The following is a 22783-nucleotide window of genomic DNA, read 5'->3' as shown; positions in this document are numbered from 1 at the left end:
CGGATGCACCAACGAGGAGATCCCTGCCTGGCCCTGTACAGAAGTTATTACACCAATGGAGAAGGCTGCAGGTTTGTGAGGGTACGCTGTGCAGAGAGGTAAGGGACCCTAACACTAACGAAATGTACCTTCAGATCCTATGTCCTGCAGAGAGACACAAGGAGGTGTGGGAGAAGTATCATGAGGCAGCGGCGCATGCAGGAGTGGAAAAGACACTTTCCAGGATACGTCGCTTCTTTTATTGGCCCAGCATGGAAGAGGAGGTGCGTGAATTCCAGCTAGGGTGAGCTGCGTGTAGCCTGCGAGATAGAAATAGGCCTAGAGCTCCTTTGCATCCCATTATTGTGTTGTAACCCCTTGAGATTGTGGCCTTGGACTTTCTTACATTGGGGAGGCCCACAGACAGGTACCAGAATATTCTGGTGATGACTGATCTTTTCACACGGTACGCCTGGGCAGTTCCTACCAAAGATCAGACTGCTCAGACTGCAGTGCATGCTCTTTGGGCTCACGTGATTCAGACCTTCGGTTGCCCGACCAGGCTACACTCAGATAGAGGTGGTAGTTTTGAGTCTGCCCTGATGTACCAGCTGTGTAAGTGCTATGGCATTACAAAAAGCAAGACCACCCCATACCACCCGGCTGGAAAAGGTGGGGTTGAGAGGATGAACCAGACATTGCTGCACATGCTTCGGTCCCTAGAGTCAGAGAGACAACAGAGGTGGCCAGAATATCTCCCAGAGCTCTTACAAGCATACAATAATACTGTCCATAGTGCCACAGGGTATGCGCCATCGTACCTGATGTTTGGGCGACATTTGAGACAGCCGGTGGATTTAAACCTAGGTGTTGAGCGGGAATCCCCATACCACAACCTGGGAGGGTGGGTTAAGGACCATCACCAGAAACTATCTTTTGCCTATGAGATGGCTAGGAAGAAGATGAGGGCAGCAGCCACCCAAAACAAGAGGGCTTATGACCGAAGTGCGTGGGCCCTACCATTGGTGCCAGGCGAGAGAGTTTGGATAAGGGAGAGGAATAGGCAGGGACAAGGCAAGTTGCACCCAGGTTGGAGCTCAGAGTCGTATGTGGTAGTGGAAGAGGTTGGCAATACAGGTGTAGTGTATAGGGTGCAGCCGGAGAAAGGGGGGGGGGAGGTCCTCCATCGGAATGCACTAAAGTTGTGCATTACCCCTGCAGCAGACTACCACCCAGAGGGGCAGGGAGTCAGCCTTGAGGGAGAGATGCTAGTTGAGCCTCCATTTTATGGTTTTGTGCCCAGCACTCCAGCCCAGCAGCCGGGAGAGTTGTCAGAGGTGCGGCACTCGACGAGGCCTAATTTTGGTCAGCCACCCGCCCGTTATAGATCGCTTGACTAGGGTGACAGGGACTGTCACAGGTAAAATATGGGGGGATGTCACACAGTGGAAAATTGTGTTTTTATGTTTTGTTTTGGATTGGACTGTGTGTTGGTGCATAGTGTCAATTTTAGTTGCATGATCTTATTGTAATAATTTTTATTGCATGATTTTATTCCATATTTATACTGTGTGTTTTGTGTTGTTGTACAGTATTCTTTTTTTATTCCACTGTGGATTGGACAGATAATTGGGTGCACCTGTGAGGTGGGGGCGTGCCCCCCGAGGTGGCCTATTGGCCGCCAAACGGACTTAAGGGAGATAGTGAGTGCAAAGACAGAAAAGAGAGACACACGGAAAGCGAAGAGCAGGAAACCAAACGTGTGCAGACGAGCACATGTATAGAAGGACCGGCCTGCCTGTGAGGCGTCACGAGACTTCCGGCGATCGGCCAGCATAACCCGGCGATTCAGTTCTGACGGACAGAATAGCAACAGTGGAAGGCGACGTGTGAAATCCACAGTAGGGCAGAGGGGATGCCTCTGCCTGCAACCGTGAGTATCGCTTTCCCACTGTTGGGCGCTAGGCGTGGCTTTGCAGGGGAAGGGTAACAGTGGCTGTGCCGACAACGTTGCTGGCCCGTGTTTGTTGTTTCAGGGCCGGGCTACGAGGGAAGCCGTGTGCGGGTGTGGAGAGTGGCTGGACTGCACGGTCACGCGCCGCCAGGTGGGGATAGGAGCCTCCTCCCTGGCCTTCTGCTGGCGAGATTTCCCCATCCCGGAAGAGGAGCTCCCCTTCTGTCTCTTTCAGCTAAGGAACATTTGCCCGAGTGTGTGTGGTTGGACACTGGGAATAGAGGACTCTGGGGGGGGAAGTTTTTTCATTTAGCTTTGATTTTTTTATTGTATATTTATCTCTGCCGGTAGGGCTTTTAGCAGGTTGTGAACATTTATTTTTCATTGTATAGTGGGGATTTTAACTCATACTTGTGATTCTGGCTGTTCTTCTAAAAAATAAATGGTGTGTTTAAAGCCAACCCAGTGTCCGTACTCCGAGGGCTGATTCACTCTCTCCCCTTACGCTTGTATGTATATAGACGTGGTGGCGAAGATTTAGGTCACCAGTTTAGCGGCTACATAATTTTGGCGTTATCGACAGAATACAAGTTTGGGAGCAGTGTTCAGTGCCTGGGCTACAGATATAGATGATAGAATGCAAAGTCAAGTGTTTAAATCAGCTACCCTCGTTGAGGGTTGTGAGCAAGGGGTGCACAGACAAGACTTTTTATTGCCACGTGAGGATTCATGAGTAGTGTTCATCCACAGGGATATCAGAGGAGCTGAGCTTCAAGGATTGCTGGCTGTGGGATCGTGGGTTGCTGCTATGCAGCAGTGCTTGAGGAGAAGCATGAAGCCCAGGTTATGCCTGGAAGGATCCCAGTAGTGCCTGGCTGAGAGGAGTTGGTGTTCTAATAATCCCATATATTAGCTATGCTATGTGGTCACAAAATTGAAGAAAAGGAGGTTATCTGGATGTGGGAATTGGACTGTATAACTCACCTATGCTGTAACTTTCCTAGGATACATTCAAAGGAACTCGTTGGTAGCAGATTATTGCTGATGTTTCATGTGTTACGTGTACAGAAGGGACTACCAGAGACACATTAGCCAGCAAGGTCAAATGTTGTCCAGCTACCCTCCTGGACAGAACACCTGAATGTTGTGACGGGGACTGTCACAGTTAAAATATGGGGGGATGTCACACAGTGGAAATTTGTATTTATCTTGTATATTGTTTTATTTTGATTTTTGGTGTTTGTTTATGAGTGTCGTTTTATTTGCATGGTTTTGTTCTGTTTCTATTGCATGGTTTTAGTGTTTTACATGACATGGTTTTAATCCACTGTGGACTGGCTACACATGGGACAAATTAGCTGATAGGGACCACCTGCTGAGGCATGGGTGTGTCCAGAGGTGGCCTATCAGCTGTGTAAAGACCTTTTAAAAGCAGGCTAGCTGAGCACTGAAGGGGAGAGACCCCAGACTGGAAGGTGAATGCTAGATGGCCAGCGTGACACGGTGACCCAGTCCTGACCTCATGGAACGGCAACAGTAGGAGACAACGCGTGTGATTGGCAGCAGTGCAGAGGTTTACCTGCATTTGTGAGTAGGGTCTCTACTGTTGTTTACTGGGTGCAGCTGGATTGGGACCGCCATGGCCATGAGCCAGGGCTGCTTCTGGGACCATTGTTCTGGCCCCTATTTGTTTTTTTTTCAGGACACCGACGCAAGGGGAGCTGTGGCGGTGGTCGCATGATGGATTCGGGTGCAGAACGCAAGCCGGGCTGGGAAGTGATGGGCCAGTGGAAGGACAAGAAGATGGGAGGCTCTTTCTTGTCTACCGAAGACGAGGCTGGCGTGGACTCTGCTCTAAAGAAGGAATTCCTGGCCTGCTGATGGACCCATAATGAACATGTGGCATAATTATTAGCAGGGTTTTTTTTAGTGAATGTAGAAAATGGTAGTTTTACGGGTTTTAGAATTGTTTTATTTAGTTTTAGTAGATTGACAACGTTTTACTACGTACATATTAATGGTGTTTTTATTTGTGCTCCCTGGTCTAGTAATAAACTGTTTCTGACTAGACCTGCTTCATCTCTGTGCCCGTGGTATCTGACTCGCTTGCTCCCCCTTGCATTTTAAAGAATCTTTCTTTTTAGCATGACATTCTGGCGCGACTGCTTTAGTTCCCCCGTTTGTTACACATGCATAAATATATATGTATATGTTGAGTGGCCAGAACTCTCTAGGATAACTAACCAAAGCATGTACGGTTGATTTAAGCTGTGCACTCACATGTCGTTGTGCACATGTCCATCCATCCCTCAGGAACACTGACGCATTGCTTTGCAGTTTGTTTTCACGCATAATCACCTAATATTATACCTGCTATTGCAATCTTAGCAATAATACTAAAAAAGACTTTGCTATAAAACAGGAAATGGATGCAACATACACATTTTTACACACTAGAGATCAGTTTTATTTAACAAAGTTTTTCCTACAGTATGTACAAATGTATTAAAATAGAAAACCTATGTGCAAAAGACGTGCTATATAAAACCACATCATGTCATCTTGTCACATCTTTCTTCTAAGTTGTTTCAAAAATATTAGTCAGTTTTGTCTTTGTCCACCTTCATTTTTCTACTTCCATGTGCACGGGAGCGCTCCTGTAGTCGAGGGGCTCCAAGTGTTGGAGTGTGTCACTGTTACACCAGGATGGTGTGGAAAAAGTCAGCCACAGTGGCCGCCTCAAATCTCTTTAGACCCTTCTTTCCGGGCTGATCAGAGACCGATCCCTCTCAGGTGGGCTGGCCCTGTCGCTGGCAGTCAGTCGGATTAGATAGCGGCTGGCCATCTGCAGGTTCCACTGGTATTTGACGAGGATCTTGACGCAGTCCTCTCTGGAGCAGAGGCTCAGCGAGTACAGCTGCTCCATCTGCAGAGAGAAACAAGAGGAGGAAGCTCAGAAGGAGAAACCCCCCCACTGTGGGTATGGAAGCAGCACAAACATAAGCAGCAGTTTACCGTAAGCAGCATGTAACATGTGCACAGACTGCAGATTTCCTCTCTTTAACTACTTGATAGTAAGTTTATAGTTAATAAGTATTGCTTTAACATGCATGAACAAACCTGTAAAGCACAGCTGGATACCCTGTTAGGGCTGATCTGGACACAGATTCACTGTTGGTTACATATTAAACTCACCTCTACTGCCCTGTGACATCCTAGCATTAAGTGCACAAACCAGGCGATAAATAGCTGCCATAATACAAAAATATGTATGGGCCGAGTTACCTACTTTTGTGCCCCATTTATTGTACCAATCTGTTGGTTTCTGAATTCCTCTTTTGTAGTCTTGAGATGAGCATTTATGCTGTCACCATCTTGGTTGCAAAAAAGCTGATGTGATGAGGAAGGGTGGTTGCAGAACCACTGGCTAATGACCTCTGTTTTTTATTGCCATAGTTAGTGTTGATTTAAATAACGTAACTTAACTAAAACAATAATGGTCCCGAGCTTTTAACTCAGAGACCCTCTGCAAAATTCATATCATGAGTTAGAAATATACCACCTGCCTTTATCTCCTGCTAACAAAGGGCACAAAACAAAACAAGACTTCTTGTGCTGTATTAATGTGCATATTTTGAGTATTGTGACTATTTATGTGCATGTTGAATAGGCAGTATATGTTAACATTATGACTTTTTTTATATCGTACATATACTGTTTTGAGTTCCCTAGATAGCCATTTATATTTTACAAGTATAAACTGGATTCCTTTGGCTTGTATTTTATCATTAGCTTCAAAAACAGGTGCATGCAACCGGGATTTTTAATATTCTTTTTTAATTTTTTAGTTGCTGTTCAACTCGCACTGGGTACCAGAAGATCTAGACAGCATGATGTCATTTGTTGGTTTATCCTGTCATCATCTTCATTGCAGAAAAGCTGATGTGGTGAGGAAGGGCAGTTGCAAAACCATTGCCTAATGGTAATGTGGGTAACCTGTGATTGATAAATTAGCTAATGAACGTGCGGTTTTATACCACAGATAATCCTCTGTTTTTAAATATAATTTGAACAAGGCACAATTTTTATTCAGTATGACCCTTTAATGACAAAGTTTTTGCTGACAGGAAACTGTGTCCCCATACCCTTCTATATGAAGTCTTTTTGCAACCACAGCTATTGTCATCTGTTGGCCTTCAGATATAATGCAGATCATTTGAGACACTTCCACATTGGCTTCATTTTTCCAAAGCGGAAGCTACGCCCATGTTTTATACTGTCTATGATTCAGTAATAGCCAGTAAAGGACTTTTGCACAACAAATGTGTCATTGTGAAGTTGACCTTTGATTTTTTTTTGGGACATAAAATGTTTTTCAGGTGAGCCCTTGTTTCCCTACAGGTGTTTCACAAAATTATTACTAATCTCTTATACAATATCAGTCTGACTTTTTACTCTTCTTTAACTTCAGCGTTGTATAATCAAAAAGTGTCACAGTACACTCTATGTGTATTTACTGTAGTCTTTGTGGTTCCTGAGGAGGAGCAGGAGGAGGTGGCTGTGATTTCTGGCATTTTGGCGCCACCTGGTGGTCGAAGCTGCCCCAGTGTTTCACAGATCGCACCCCTCCTTCTTGACTTCCTCCCGCAGCTGCAGCCAGCCTTAACAAGTTTAAACGTCCCTGGTAACATCAGTCTCCTCTTTCTGCCCAGTGCACAAAACCCCTCATTTTTACAGCTCAATGACCCACCAAAGCCTTAGCCTTAACATCCTGGAAAGGGGGAGGAGACTACAGAGAAGTGAAAGCATGAGAGGCTAACAGCAGAGCTGCAGCTAACGGGTTAGAGGAAGATGACAGCAAACCTCTGTTTTCCCCCACTTAAGTTTCATTTCTTGTCGCTTTCACTTCAGGGGAAACAGCCAGAGAGGTGAGATATTTTTGTGTGAGTGTGTGCTGTTCCTCACCTTATCAGTGCTCGAGTGTTTTTTTTTCTTAGTCTAAGGAGCTTGGAAAGAAAAGCATCTGGACTTCTTTAAATTTCTTGAAGATGTTTCACCTCATCTGAGAAGCTTCATCATTTCTAAGAGGAAATAGTGGGGAGTCCAAGATTTGCTCTTAGAACTGAAGAAGCTTTTTTCTGTTACACCCACCCCTCCTCTTTTTTCTCTTCTTCTTCCCTGTATCCTTTTAGTTTCCCATAGAAACCGTGGGATTGCATCGGGAAGTTTGACCTTTTTCTTCCTCCACCCAGAAAAGCTCTTCACCGTGTCTGCTCCTGTTAAGTGACAAGATTTCACATTTATGGTGACTTTTGTTTTCCTGTTTTCTTTGGAAGAAAATATTAAGAAGTAAGAGTGTTTATGTATATGTATATATATATATATGTGTGTGTATATATATGTGTGTGTGTATATATATATATGTATGTATATATATATATATATATACATATTTATAATCGTAATTTTTAGCGTAATTTTAATGTGTGTATGTAAATGACCTTTAAATTTGGTAAAAAATTTTACGTTTGTTTTAAAGGTACTTCGGTTTTATTTTGAAATCCATGCTTTTATTTTGAAACAGGAAACTGGCGCAAAACCATTAAAGGGCTTGTTAGTAACGTTTGTTTTAGGATACAATAAATAGTGTGCCTTAAAGTGAAAAATATGTACGTTTCCTTTGCCAATTAGTACCTGGTTGACAGTGGCACAAGGTTAGTTAATGTTTCCTTTAACGGAACAAGTTACGTGCAATCAAAATGTCGTTTAATAGAGTTAATGTGTTGTTAACCTTGACCGTGACCTTTATGTGTAGTTGTAAGTTAGTGAGGTGATATAATGAATTGAGTGATGTAAATTTGATGTATATGCTATATGTGAGCAGGAGAAATTTGTTTCTTTTGATGTTATGGTATTAATATTGTTGGTTTTGTTTTGCTCCTAGCTCTTACGGTGTCTTCAGGGCTGGACTGGGACAAAAAATCGGCCCGGGCATTTTGACTAGAGACCGGCCCACCAGGTATTATAGGAAAAACCATAAATCCTTTGAATGAAAACAAACACTGTTGTCACAGTGATGTACACTGTCTTGTTGGTATATATGTATCAGTCTAATAAACTTAAACCTACACCATCCTCCCTATTCTGGTATTCTAAACAGTACCCGAAAGTAGACTGCTTGGTCGAGTTAACCTCCTGAACTATCTACAACACATGGTGAAAACCTGAAATTAAGACAGAGAAGACTAGAGGTGAGACATGATCATTACTGATTACTGATGACAGATTTAGATATATTTTCATAAACCATTCATTTGCCACATCAATAAACAGCATGGCAGGGCAAAATATTTTTTCTAACATGGCAACCTTTAAAAAGTGAAAGGAGACAGAAAGACAGGTGAGAAAGAATAAAACTTAATTGACTTTTTGATGGCATTTTACACACAGTACTGGTACAGAATCTAGAAAATGTGGGAAAATACTGGCATCATATACAGTACTTAGCTACTTCTGAAGAAATTATGATGGGACCCTAAAAAAATTACTATGTACAATAATGGATTTCTATATATTTTACATCAGATGAAAATGTTTGTTGTAAGATTCAGATAATTTTTTGTTAAAAGCGAGACATTTTAAATGAGAATAAGAAAGAAAAGTATTTCTTTGTGCCCCCCTCTCCCTGTTAATGCCCTACCTGGCCCCCTGGCAACACTTTGCTAGACCCGCCCCTGCACAGTTACCAGCTGTCAGCTACATAGAAAAGGATCCTGGTGTTATTTGTCTCTCAGAAACAGTTCATAACTTCCCTTCAACCCATTCATGTCACCTAAAAGGTAAACCTGTTTCTCCATCACCTGTTCAGCTCTGATGATTCAGTAAGGACATCTCCTGGTTTCATCTGCATGTTTCCCTCTCACCAGATATCCAAACCGATATCATGACCAGCAGCTTTTACAGCTGTGGCTCCAGCAAACATCAGCTGATACTAGAAACTAATATTAAATAAATTCTAACAACAGCTGTTTAAGCTTAAATGTGCTGCTGTTGTTTAGCGCGACATCCAGTTTCCTGTTTCTGACGCAAAGTGGGCGATAAATAAACAAGAGAGAAAAGCCGATCAGCTGATCATTGATCAGTTTCATGATTGAAGTAGAAACAGGAGAGGGAGGGGGAGAGAATGGGAGAAGAAGAGGCAGCTGTGCAGCAAAGACACAGAATAATTCCAGCTTTGTGTCTTTTTCATTGTAGCTGAAGTCTGGGACAAACTGTGTTCCTTTTCACCTCAGTACAAAACACGCAATATTTACTCTGAATACGAGAAGATTCCGTTTTTTACAGGACGGTTGGAGACTCTAATAACTAACCTTATAAATAAAATAAAATAAAACAAGTTCAACATCAATAATATCATAGCACCTGCCCAGCAGTATATAAACTCCGTCATGCTAGCTAGTAAGCAGTACGAGTTATTGTAACTGACTGTAAAAAGTCAGCACAACGAAAATAAACTCCACCTAAACTTGGTTTATATCTGACCCAGATAGACTGCAGGTCATAACTTCTTACCTGAAGTTCAGTTCACCGCCTCAGGTCTCTGCTCCTTCTGCGTTTCTGTCATCCACCTGCCAGCGTTTTGCATCTGCTGGCCTCCACCACTTGCTAATATTACTGAATCTGTGGAAGCTCTGCAATAGCCACCACCAAACAATTGAGTTATTTTTACACATCTCCCAGCATCTGGCCAATCCACCACCTTTCAGTGTTTATACCGTTACAGGAAAAAACAAAAAACAAAAAAACAACAACATAAAAACGAAAAATCACCATCGGCCCACCGGGCAAATGCCCAGTATGCCCGATGGCCAGTCCAGCTATGGGTGTCTTCACTGAATGTTTCAATAAAAACTTTTCCAATAAAACCTCTGTGAAGCATCAGTATAAGAGACCATCATTCAGCCAGGGATGCTACAGTAAGAGCTTCAGCCTCACGAGTTTCACCTGACTGCCAAAGTCTATGATGAGAGAAGAGGGATTCATGGTGATGGTCTAAATGTGACACTCGCTCAAAATGGAAGCATCTCAGATATTAACTGCAGAAGCAGAAGGCTCAGATCAGATAAAGGACATCTGTCAAGCAAGCAAGGATGAGGAACTTCGCAGATCTGATCGCCCAAGAAATCCCACGGAGAAGATGCTTGCATTTCAGAGAGAGGAGGCACACAAAAAGGAGAAGCGGCTCATGCACCTTTATGATCAGTGGAAGATCCAGGCACGTAAGGCAAGACATCAGCTAAAGCTAGACATTCCAGAGAGTGAAATCGCAGCTCTCATTGATATCTTAGAGAAATACATGAATGATGTTACAGACATTTATGTACAAATCAGAGATCACCTCACACCATCCAGTGAAACGAGACGTCGTGTTGATGCATGTGAGGCCGTAACAAAGGACATTATTAAAATTGCATATGAAAGAATATCAGGCTTAGACGAAGACTATGATAGTGAAGCAGTCAAAGAACGCCTTCGTGAGCTCCTTAACAGAGACTATGCTCATTCCATATATGGATCCACAGTTTCACCTCCAAGTCAACACACTATAGACTCCATTGTCGCAGTAAAAAGAGCAGATGCTGCAGCAGAATTAGCAGCAAAGGAAGCGGAATATGAGTTGTTATTGGCGGAAGGAAAACAAAAAGAAAGGATCCAGCTCTTAGTAGAGCAACAGAAAAGGGATCTTGAAGCTCAAAAACATGAACTAGAAAGACTAAGAGCTGAAAAGGATATAAGAGCAGCACGAGCAAGATTGTCAATTTACAACCAAGAAGTAATGCAGGAGGGCAGCTTGTGCTCTGCTAACAGCAAACTAAGGAACCAGGAACATATGCACCCACATCAAGCTGTGTCTCCGGCCCCAGTTCAGCATCTCACAAGATTTCCAGCTTCACCTCCACAGACAGATGTGTCCCACTTAGCTCAAGCAGTACAAGACAGCATAGCCATGAACAGACTTCCAATGCCAGAGCCACCTGTATTCACCGGCGACCCAATCCAGTTCATTGAATGGAAATCTTCATTCATATCCCTCATAGATAAAAGGAACATATGTTCAGCTGACAAACTGCATTATTTGAGAAGATATGTGGGAGGCCCTGCACGAAAGACACTTGATGGTATCTTTTACAGGGAGGATGATGAAGCGTATAAGGATGCATGGGATCGCCTTAATAGCAAGTACGGTCAACCATTCGTCTTGCAGAGAGCTTTCAGAGAAAAACTAGCTAGCTGGCCAAAGATCCACTCAAAGGATGCAGAACAACTCAGAGCATTCGCCGACTTCCTACATGCATGTCAGCAAGCCATGCCTCATATTAAAGGGCTGGACATTCTGAATGACTGTGAAGAGAACCAAAAGCTGGTCCAAAAGTTACCTGAGTGGGCAGCTTCAAGGTGGAACCGCAAGGTGACCCAGTTTATGAAGGACAGACGGGAATTTCGAGCCTTTCAGGACTTTCTCAACTTCATGTCATTAGAAGCAGAGATTGCCTGTAACCCAGTAACTTCCCTCCATGCATTACGTTTATCAGACTTACCTGCAGAGAAACATCATCTGAAAGAAAGGAAAAATAAATCTACTGTTCTCCATACACAGACACTTACAGAGAATGAGAAGAATGTACCATCCAAGACAAGCTTAAAGCCCCCTTGTACGTTCTGTCATGATAACAAACACCGCCTACATAGTTGTCCAGAGTTTAAAGGAACGCCTCTGGAAGAGAAAAGAAAGTATGTAAGGGAAAACAAACTCTGCTATGGTTGTCTGAAACCAGGCCATAATGTTAAAGACTGCCGCCACAGACACTTATGTGATATCTGTAAGGGACGACACCCAACTTGCCTTCATGACGACAGATATTCCAACATGAATCCTGTGTTAGCCCCTAATCAGAACACAGATGAAGCAGCTATGACATTGTCTCTCAATACAGAGACTGAGCACACATCTACGACTACATCCATGATTTTGCCAGTCTGGGTTTCCTCTTCCAACAACCCAGGAATAGAAAGGCTTGTCTATGCTCTGCTCGACACCCAGAGTGACACTGTGTTTATTGATGAAGATGTTAGTCGTAGCTTGACAACCAAGACCTATCCTGTAAGGCTAAAGCTAACCGCCATGATCGGAAAGGACACAGTAACACACAGTGAAAGAGTCTCAGGTCTCAGAGTGCGTGGCTATACCTCCACAATCTCAGTGAATCGAAGGCACATTCCTACCAGTGAAACGGCGAGGCATTGGAATCATCTCAAAGCAATAGCAGATGACATTCCGCCACATTTAGACTGTGAAGTTGGTCTTCTAATAGGCTATAACTGCTCACAGGCCGCACAGACCTAGGATGGAGCATCATAGGCTGCTCACCACCTCACCTTGAATCTCCTCCTGTCGCCAACATATGCCATAGAGTAACTGTCAAAGAGCTTCCTCCAGTGACACCATCCGATGCCATTAAAGTACTTGAGTCTGACTTTAAGGACATCAGCAAGGACAGCAGAACAGTGTCTCAAGATGACATCCTCTTCCTGAATATGCTAAAGGAAAGCATTTACATGAACGCCCATGGTCACTATGAGATACCTCTCCCTTTTAAAGAGAGACCCTACCTTCCCAACAACAAGCAGTTAGCTATCATCTGGCTCAACCATCTCAAACGAAAGCTGCTGAACAACAAGAACTACAAGACTCACTACATAACGTTTTTGAATGAGGTAATTAAAAACAATGATGCTGAAGAAGTTCTCTGTGAAGAGAAGGAAGGTGAAACATGGTATATTCCACACCACGGAGTTTATCATTCCAAAAAACAAGAGAAGCTCAGAGTGCTTTTTGATTGCTCGGCTAAGTACAAGGGAACTTGCCTAAATGATCATCTCCTGTCGGGCCCAGATTTGACAAATACTCAAACTGGTGTTCTTATCAGATTTCGACAGAACCATGTTGCTCTGATGTGCGACATCAAAAGGATGTTTCATCAGTTTCATGTGCGCGAAGCGGATAGAGACTACCTACGTTTCCTGTGGTGGAAGGATGGAAACTTCAGTGTGGAGCCGCAGGAATTCCGTATGAAAGTTCACCTTTTTGGTGCTGCATCTTCACCGGGATGTGCCAACTATGGGTTGAAACATCTCGCTAAGGAGAACGAGAGCCTGTTTCCTCTGGGCTCCCAATTCATTATGAGGGACTTCTATGTGGATGATGGTGTCACAAGCATAGCAGATGTAGATGAGGCTATTCAGCTCGCAAAAGAAGCGCAAAGGCTCTGTGCTATGGGTGGTCTGCGACTACACAAATTTGTGTGTAACAATGCAAAGGTGCTTGAGAGTATAGCACCATCTGAGCGTGCCACTGAAGTAAAGGCTCTTGATCTTGCCTTTAGTGATTCATCGCTGGAAAGAGCCTTAGGAATCCACTGGCACATTGAGTCAGACAGTTTCAGGTTCCATACCCGTTTGAAGGACCAACCAGAAACCAGCCGTGGTATACTATCCACTGTTGCCTCTCTTTACGACCCACTTGGGCTTATTGCTCCTTTCCTGCTAACTGGGAAAAGGGTTCTTCAAGAAATGTGTAGGCATGGTACAGGTTGGGATGACCCACTCATCAGTAAACTGCAACCAGTCTGGAGATCCTGGAAGAGTGATCTGGCAAATTTGGATAAAATCACCATACCCCGATGCTATGTACCAGCTGACTTTGGAAAGGTCACAAAGAGAGAGCTACATCACTTCTCTGATGCAAGGACGTATGGTTATGGCCAGTGCTGATATTTGAGACATGTGAATGAAAATGGAACTGTTCATTGTGCTCTGATTATGGCAAAGTCCAGAGTTGCTCCAATCAAAGCTGTGACCATCCCCAGTTTAGAACTGACTGCTGCTGTTGTATCAGTTGCAGCAAGCAATACTCTAAAGGAAGAACGGGGAATTTCAGGGATTGATGAATACCTCTGGACAGACTCCAAGGTTGTACTGGGGTACATTAACAACGAGGCACGTCGCTTCCACACATTTGTATCAAATAGGATTCAGAAAATACATCTCAGTACAACTCCTCAGCAGTGGCGATATGTTTCTACTAACAAGAATCCTGCAGACCTTGCATCAAGAGGTTCTAGTGCAAGCAAGCTTCTGACATCGAACTGGTTTACTGGATCCAAGTTCTTATGGGAGAAAGAGGTATCACCAGAGGTAGAGGTAATCCCAGAAATCCCAGTTGGGGACCCTGAAGTTAAAAGGGTTCAAGCACTAAATTTGGAGTCTGCAGAACAAGTGACTCTTTCAGACCGCTTGTCAAAGTTTTCTTCATGGTGTAAGGTCAAACAAGCTGTTGCACGACTTCTTCGCCGAGCCAAGAGTGACAAGTCAACAAGTCACAGCACAGTTCAGGAGCGAGAGGATGCACAGCGCATCATTATAAGAGATTTACAGAGAGGAGTGTATCCAGATGAGATCCAGCTACTTAGTAATGGCTTACAACTTTCACACCAGAGTAAACTGTTTCGATTGGATGCCTTTCTTGACAAAGATGAAATCCTCAAGGTGGGAGGAAGACTGAAAAATGCATGTCTCCCTGCCTCTCAGAAACATCCAATGATCATTCCAAAGGACCACCACATAACGAGGATGATAATAGCTCATCATCATGAACAGGTTAAACACCAAGGAAGGGGTATAACCATCAACGAGATCAGATCAAATGGATACTGGATCCCAGGAATGAACAGAGCTGTTGCATCTTATGTGCATCAGTGTGTCAAATGCAGGAAACTCAGGGGATCAGTGGAGGAGCATCGAATGGCAGACCTGCCATCTGAGCGGGTGGATCCATCTCCACCTTTCACTTATTGCGGAATGGACTGTTTTGGGCCATTTTTTACAAAGCAAGGGCGTAAGGTGAATAAACGTTATGGTCTGCTTTTCACATGCCTTTGTTGTAGAGCAATTCACATTGAAATGGTGAATGATATGTCAGCAGATGCCTTCATTAATGGCCTCCGATGTTTTGTTTCCATAAGAGGAGCAGTACGACAAATAAGATGTGACCAAGGAAGCAATTTTGTTGGAGCTAAGAATGACATGTATAATGCGCTGAAACAAATGGATGTCAGTCGTCTGACTGCATTCTTGGCTGAGAGGCAGTGCGACTTCATTATGAATGCTCCCCATTCAAGCCATGTTGGAGGTGTCTGGGAGAGACAGATCAGAACAGTAAGAAATGTACTTCGGTCCACTCTTTCACTCTCACCTGGAAGATTAGATGATGCCTGTTTGAGGACATTGTTTTACGAGGCAATGTCTATTGTGAACAGCCGTCCACTCACTGTGGATAACCCGAATGATCCAAATGGTCCAGAACCGCTGACTCCTAATCACCTACTCACTATGAAACCCACTGGAGCCTTACCACCTCCGGGGATGTTCATCAGAGAAGACATGTATGCTCGTAAGAGATGGCGTCATATCCAGTATCTAGCAGAGCAATTCTGGAACCGCTGGAGAAGAGAGTATCTCTCTAATATTGCCACTAGACAACGTTGGCATATTTCTAGAAGGAATCTGAAAGTTGGTGACATAGTCATCGAAAGGATGGATGATCTGCCACGGAACGAATGGAGATTAGCCAGAGTTGAAGAAACAGTCGCTGATAAAGATGGACTTGTGAGGAAAGTTAAAATTCGTCTTGGAGACCAGAAAATGAAAAGGGAGGGTCAATGTTCTGGCAACCCATCTATTGTTGAACGGCCCATTCAGAAACTGATCTTGCTTTTAGAGGCTGTCTAAGACAACGACTATATCCTTTATTGTATGAAGACTTGTGGACATTACCTGCGGGCTCATGCATGGATAAATCTTTATTTTCGTTATGTAAAAGGCCTTGTGGTTAAGGTCATTTGTTTTTAAAAATCATTCGTGTTATGGTTCTCCCTTTTGTTAAAACATTCATGATTTGGTGGGAGTGTAAATGACCTTTAAATTTGGTAAAATTTTTTACGTTTGTTTTAAAGGTACTCCGGTTTTATTTTGAAATCCATGCTTTTATTTTGAAACAGGAAACTGGCGCAAAACCATTAAAGGGCTTGTTAGTAACGTTTGTTTTAGGATACAATAAATAGTGTGCCTTAAAGTGAAAAATATGTACGTTTCCTTTGCCAATTAGTAGCTGACAGTGGTACAAGGTTTGTTAATGTTTCCTTTAACGGAATAAGTTACGTGCAATCAAAATGTCGTTTAATAGAGTTAATGTGTTGTTAACCTTGACCGTGACCTTTATGTGTAGTTGTAAGTTAGTGAGGTGATATAATGAATTGAGTGATGTAAATATTAATGTATATGCTATATGTGAGCAGGAGAAATTTGTTTCTTTTGATGTTATGGTATTAATATTGTTGGTTTTGTTTTGCTCCTAGCTCTTACGGTGTCTTCACTGAATGTTTCAATAAAAACTTTTCCAATAAAACCTCTGTGAAGCATCAGTATAAGAGACCATCATTCAGCCAGGGATGCTACAGTGTATATTTATATTCTCATTCATACTCAGAGTTGATGGTTTGTTTGAGTTTTTTGTGCTCTCTTACATTGTATGGCTTTTTCCCTTGTATTTCTCATTTGTGCCATGGTAAAAATTGAGATCTACTTTCTCAAGTTTTTACAGCAACAACTGAGCTCATATATTCAAATTCAGTCAAATCAAACTGTCTGTATATCTGAAAAGATTTCCCTCCAGTTTACCCAGGTGCTCCAAACCAGCCACCCTATCCCATGTCTCAGCCCGGCGGAGGACCCTATCCAGTTCCTCCTGGATATGGACACCCCAGTCAAGCCCCCACACCGGGCTTCATCATGGGCTATTCAGGACAACCTGCGGTCATGTACCAGCCAGGACCCGTAGGGCCAGCTCCAGGCCCTGAATACGGTGGCCCACCAGGAGGGATCTCCCCAGCTCCTGGAGTTCCAGCAGTCGCCGTTGGTGTCCCACCTGGACTCGAGTACCTCACACAGGTAGGGCAGAGATAGGTTAAAGCACCACAGTTTTTTTTTTTTTGTTTTCTTTTATACGCCGTCCTGTCCAGCAGCTTTTGGAGTCACAATTATGATCTGAATGCACTCTTTTGTATGATTTTGTATGAACCTGAAAAGCTGCTGGCCGTGGGCGTAACCTGATACAGTTCCTCGATCTGTTGTAAGAGAAAAGGTCACACGTTTAAGACTGTAGTGAGTTAAAGTAGCGGTTTCTAGTTCTGTTATTGGCTCATCATTGAAAGACTTGTAGTTTGCTGCACTTTCTGGTGGTCATTACTCTCATTTTGGATTTGGAAATTTGTGACGTCAGTTTCCTTTTAAAAACAATAGGTGAGGTCTTTCCCGTTGGCCTTTTGAACCCTGTTAAAGATCACATTCGACATTGTTCTCTTAAAAAATCCTTCTATGGGATTTCTTTGTGCAGATATTAAAGGAAACACCTCCCATTTTATACACGTTAGTGCTTGATTGGCTTTCCAGACAAAGAAAAAGAAGGTATTTTTGTTTAACTTTTGTTTAACTAACAGAGTCTGATGGAGCTGAAATACTCTGTGGCTTAAAGAATGAATCTCCAAAAGTTGATTCTGTTCATCTGGACGTAGCGTTTTGTGGGAGAAACGTTTCATCACTCATCCAAGTGACTTCTTCAGTCTCAGCTGACTGCAGTCTTCCCCAATCTTATAAACAGTACATTTGCATAACGACTGAAACCAGCCCACTGAAGGAACAATGGGCTGTGAGGTCAGTTCCTTAATCATAATTATGCAAATTCTCATGACCATTGATCAACAATCACTGATTGCAGCCATTCCCCAACTCTCTGTGAATGGTACTCATGGCAATTGATCAGTGGTCTTTGATCAGTGGGTTTTGGTCAGTGGTTGTTGATCAATGGTCATGAGAATTTGCATAATTATGATTAAGGAACTGACCTCACAGCCCATTGTTCCTTCAGTGGGCTGGTTTCAGTCGTTATGCAAATGTACTGTTTATAAGATTGGGGAAGACTGCAGTCAGCTGAGACTGAAGAAGTCACTTGGATGAGTGACGAAACGTTTCTCCCACAAAACGCTACGTCCAGATGAACAGAATCAACTTTTGGAGATTTACTTTCCTGGATGATTGAGAATGCATCAAGACGTTAAAGAATGAATGTTTATCTGGGAAGGTCTTTTGCATTGTGAATGCCTGATATGTGCTTTTAATTGTTCTTATAAAGAAGACACTTTCAAACTGCAGGATGTGCCACAGAGTTGCCTCATTTTCAGTTTGCTTTCTCTCCTTTGGTTTTAGATTGACCAGATCCTGATCCATCAGAATGTCGAAGGTGAGGCGCGCATCTTGTTCAACACAGAATATTTAATCCTTCATCAGCTCATAAGCAGCTGTGTGTGAGGTTTAAAGCCTCTCAAGATAAATACGAATGGAAGAAAAATGATGTCTGCCCTTGAAATTCCTTACTTATCGTTACTTCATTGCTCACTGTTTTCCCTTCTCTTCTCCCAACCACGCCAAGCATTCATCGGTTTTGAGAAAAACAGACAGTATGAAATAAAAAACATTCTGGGTCAAAAGATCTACAATGCCAAAGAGAAGAGTGACTGCTGCACCAGGAACTGTTGTGGCTCTCTGCGCAGCTTTGACATGACAATCAAAGACAACATGGACAGGGAGGTCATCCGTCTCATCAGGCCTTTCCGCTGCGTCTCCTGCTGCTGTCCCTGCTGCCTGCAAGAGGTCTGTCCACTCTAATGTTTCTGTGTTTGAGTAGAAGTGACTTGGCAAGTGTTGAAAGAGGTTAATGGAGTCATATTACGTTCATTTACCACACCTAGACCAATACTGTTCCCGGTCAAAAGCATTTTCGGTGTGAAATCTGAGTACTCATCCATCATATCTGGATTATTGTATTTGACCTAGATGTGCTGGTTAATGTTTAGCTATAGTAAATATCTGAAGAGACTCTGATAGGGAAGAATAAACTCTTTACTTTCTGTAGCACTCGGTTCATAGTTTATGTTATAAGACATAACTAACCACTTTTTTGATTAAATAAAGATAGATGCAAAAGTTAGATCAGATAAAGACAAATAAATGACATTTTTTTATGTAATGCAGAAATTAAAAGAAAAATCTGAAGATTTTAAGAGAAACGTGCTCTGTAGTTTATTCTGTGAGGCTTACACTCATGACAGCTCATCTGCTGTTCAGGATTTACTTCTACTTATCAGAAATGTTTTTAGTGGAACTGCTATACAAATCTGATTTTCCTGCATCTTTAAACCCTGCTGGATCTCCTCCAGTGTGTCAAAATAGTGAAAATTTGATTTTTAAAATAATTTTTGTTCGGGGTGGGAAGTGGGATGATTTACTGCTGATTGGTCCAGGTGACCAAAGAAATTGCTCTGAGTTATCAGTGTGCTCTGTGCTGGAAACAACTGCATGCATATTAATGTTCTCTGCATTGATAGTCGCTGCAGACCCTGCATGTATCATCATCAGTGCACAATGTAAGCACTTATAACGAGGCTTCCAGAGAGCAATCAAAATATTAACAGCTACTAACCGTGGTCCATCCAGGTATGCTCAAGAAGATGGTGTTAAGGCCAAACTTAGAATCAGGGAAGGCTTTTGATTCAAGAGCTCTCTGATCACCCATCATACACTGTTCTACGGCCTGTTTAGAACATCAAATTCAAATTTATTATCAACAGACTTTGGTTATTAAATTGTCAGTGTGTTTAGCACCTTCTTCTGTGCACTCCCTTTAGGTGTGCCATGTGATATTTTATTTTTTTACTTTTTGTAGTGCATGTTATAGTGCATATAACTGATATTTGATACTGCTACTTGGAGCCGGACTGGAAGAAAACCTTACAGAGGCCTATCAGTTCTTAGTTCTTCATAACAACCTGCAGCCTCGCAGTGCCAGCGGCTCATACTTTTACCTTTCCTCTCTTTGTCTTGAGTTACTGTTGCCGAGTGGTTGCTGCTGACTGGTGTTTCAGTACCTTTGTGTGCCACTCTGCTCAGGCAGGGGTTTGTTAAGACCATGAATGACCCTTTGTCTGTCCAAACTATCTCCTAGAAACCCTGATCCTTTGCCATCCGTCCACTGAGACCTTTTTCTCTTCGCCCGTTCCCACTGGCACGAATCCAAGCAGATATTCACTCATACTGCAGCTCTCTGTTTACTCAGAGAGGAACCATGTGAGATGCATTCCCTTTGTTTATATGGTTTAACAATCAAGCAGTCAGCCTCACTTATCATTCCTGCTGTCCAGCGTGACACTGTGCAACCGTCTGACGTTTTATTTATAGCTGTCAGTGTCCAGGAAAGAGAGCAAACTAAGCTCTGTGAAATAGCTTTCTAATTTTGTGCAGAGCCACTATGTGTCTAACTAACTATGTGACCAACAGATGGAGGTCCAGGCTCCACCGGGGACCACCATAGGGTACGTCAAACAGGACTGGCACCCTTTCCTGCCAACGTTTTCCATCCAGGGAGCAAACAAGGAGACACTCATGAGACTGGAGGGGCCCTACTTTGCCTGCAACTGCTGTGAAGATCTCAACTTTGAGGTGAGCTCAGAGGATCTTTGTTTGTGGGGGAAACTGAACTTTAAGTAGATTTCATCCATCAGCCAACAGTGATTTGTTACAGATTGGTGGCAGTCGCAGAGATGTTGATGATGTTTTTAATAAACTCAAAGGAATAGTTGATAGTTTTGGAAAACACTTTCTATTCACTTCATTGTAGAGTGTAATGAAAAGGTTGATGCGACTCTTATCTGTCCCTAAAATATGAATGTACACCTCGAAGTCAGGCTACTATTCAGCCTGTGCCCTGAAAAAATTAAATGCTCCCATTAGTCTCACTTTCAGGTTTCCCACATGACATCCTGCACACATTACTTGAGAGTTGACATGATACAACTACTGGCTGCAAGGACAAAATTTCGAGTGGTTGTTGGAGGTTGGTGGCTGACGCTAGTTGTGATTAGTCGCAGGAGGGGTGCTGCACCATCTTCCTGTAATTATTTAGTTTGTTGCAGTTGCATGAAAGACTCGTCGGCAAACACTCTCTAACTACTAGCCCAGAGATAGTAAAACTTGAAAACGTGTGATGTAAAACAGAAATGGAGACTGCTCACCTTCAAAGTAAAAGTTGTCCCTTAGCACTGCAGCAAATACGATCAGGGAATATGCAAGTGGTTGGTCAACGACTGTCCTCTAGCAATTGATTTCACACTAACTACCATCAACCTCCAGCAACCAACCTAACAACTTGTGAGGGAATGCACATTTTTCCGTCATTACTTTTTCACCCTGCTATGTGTATATGTGAAAAATGCAGAGGTGGGGAGAACAGCAGCAACACCTTCATACAGAATAGACTGGGCAGTTAATAATTATAAAAACAGGAGCTTTGGTGGAGGTTGGTTGCAAAGCAGCTTGCAGGTGAATTGCAATTGTAGGCAGGCTAAAGCAGCTTAAAAAGCAGATCAGGTCAGCTGATCTGCCAGGATTGCAGCAGAGCTCGACTTTTGTCATCTGTTTCCACAATCGTTGCGTTTGAGATTTTCTCTATTATGTCATCTTTTTGTTTGTTGGTGAACTTGCTTGTCAGTATTTTCTCCCACTTTTCCAACACAGTTACAGTTACTTTTCCAACACTAATTCATGGAAACTAATTTTTCCCATTATTTCGACACCAAGGGAATGATCCTTAGTGGTGCTGGTGGTCTGATTTTGTTACCTTTCATACAGAACCAAAAAAGCTGGTTTATCTCCTGGTGAGCTAACTGCATGTTAAGCTCCTATTTCTCAGCAAGAAGGCAAAACAAATTTAAACAAATCAGCAGCAATGTTAACAGTTTTGAGCATTTAAGAAAGCAATTGTGGCTGACGAACGCTGGTATTCTTATTGTTGTTCAGCTGAAGGGGAAAGATGGCGACACACCCATTGGTCGCATCAGCAGGCAGTGGAGCGGCCTTCTGAAGGAAGCCTTCTCTGACACGGATAATTTTGGCATCCAGTTCCCGCTGGACTTGGACGTGAAGATGAAAGCTGTGCTGATGGGCGCCTGCTTCCTCGTTCCTCACGATCTAGATGAACATTGTTGATTTTGACATATGTGGCTTGTTGCTGAATAAAAAAATGTAATACTTTTGACATTGCTTTGCAGGATTTCATGTTCTTTGAGAAAGTTGGAGAGGCCAACCAGCGCAGCAATGTGTTTTCATAACAGAGGAAACAGGGAATGTTGGGGGGGATTTCCTGTTATTTAACATGTAAAAATTTTTTGTTCATTTTGTTACCAGTCCCAGAATCTGTTTATATACACATACAACTCGTTGTGAGAGAATAAAATCTTGATTAGATTTAATGCTGGAAATCTCTCCAAATGCAAAAACTGAAATGAAGTTTTCAGTGTTTCTTTACAGTCTGTAGATGTTTCATCTCTTTTTAAGCACATCACTGTATTCATAGCAAACACTTTACACTACCAAAGAAAATTAAACTTAGAAACGGGTTTGTACATGCATCCTTTTGAATTTGCTTTTTGCTACACTTGTGTTCACATTTCATTTCTTTTTCTTTTTTTGTCACCACCAGTTTGTCTTTTATTATTAGTAATTTTATGTGCTTGCTCGAGCTTTATGAAGAGATTGTACGGTTACATTGTAACCTTGGTTCTCTGAGTGAGAGACTATCTCTCCACTGCGTTACATATTCACTATGTACAGGGTAACTCTGTA

The 22783-nt window shown here is 42.7% G+C and overlaps 1 protein-coding gene across 4 annotated transcripts in view; it reads left to right on the top strand.

Annotated features, from left to right (window-relative positions):
- The window catches only part of LOC100700959 (phospholipid scramblase 2), a 59932-nt gene extending 37363 nt beyond the window's left edge, over positions 1 to 22569 (top strand). Inside the window, exons 1-8 of one of the 4 annotated variants that reach the window (XM_025905715.1) lie at positions 6625 to 6861; positions 7126 to 7238; positions 7878 to 7952; positions 16725 to 16999; positions 18314 to 18347; positions 18537 to 18757; positions 20441 to 20602; positions 21959 to 22569. In XM_025905715.1, the coding sequence (XP_025761500.1) occupies positions 16760 to 16999; positions 18314 to 18347; positions 18537 to 18757; positions 20441 to 20602; positions 21959 to 22147 (846 nt within the window). In that variant the 5' untranslated portion in view covers positions 6625 to 6861; positions 7126 to 7238; positions 7878 to 7952; positions 16725 to 16759 and the 3' untranslated portion in view covers positions 22148 to 22569. Of the gene's footprint in view, positions 1 to 6624; positions 6862 to 7125; positions 7283 to 7877; positions 7953 to 8122; positions 8185 to 16724; positions 17000 to 18313; positions 18348 to 18536; positions 18758 to 20440; positions 20603 to 21958 lie in introns of those variants that run through there. The other 3 variants (XM_019355719.2, XM_019355720.2, XM_025905712.1) reach the window with 3 other exon arrangements.
- Positions 22570 to 22783: the final 214 nt, after the last annotated feature.

Source organism: Oreochromis niloticus, linkage group LG3 (genome assembly GCF_001858045.2).
Source record: "Oreochromis niloticus isolate F11D_XX linkage group LG3, O_niloticus_UMD_NMBU, whole genome shotgun sequence".
Lineage (NCBI taxonomy): Eukaryota > Metazoa > Chordata > Actinopteri > Cichliformes > Cichlidae > Oreochromis > Oreochromis niloticus.
Note: the sequence above shows the minus strand (reverse complement) of the source record. Positions and strands in the feature narration are given on the sequence as shown.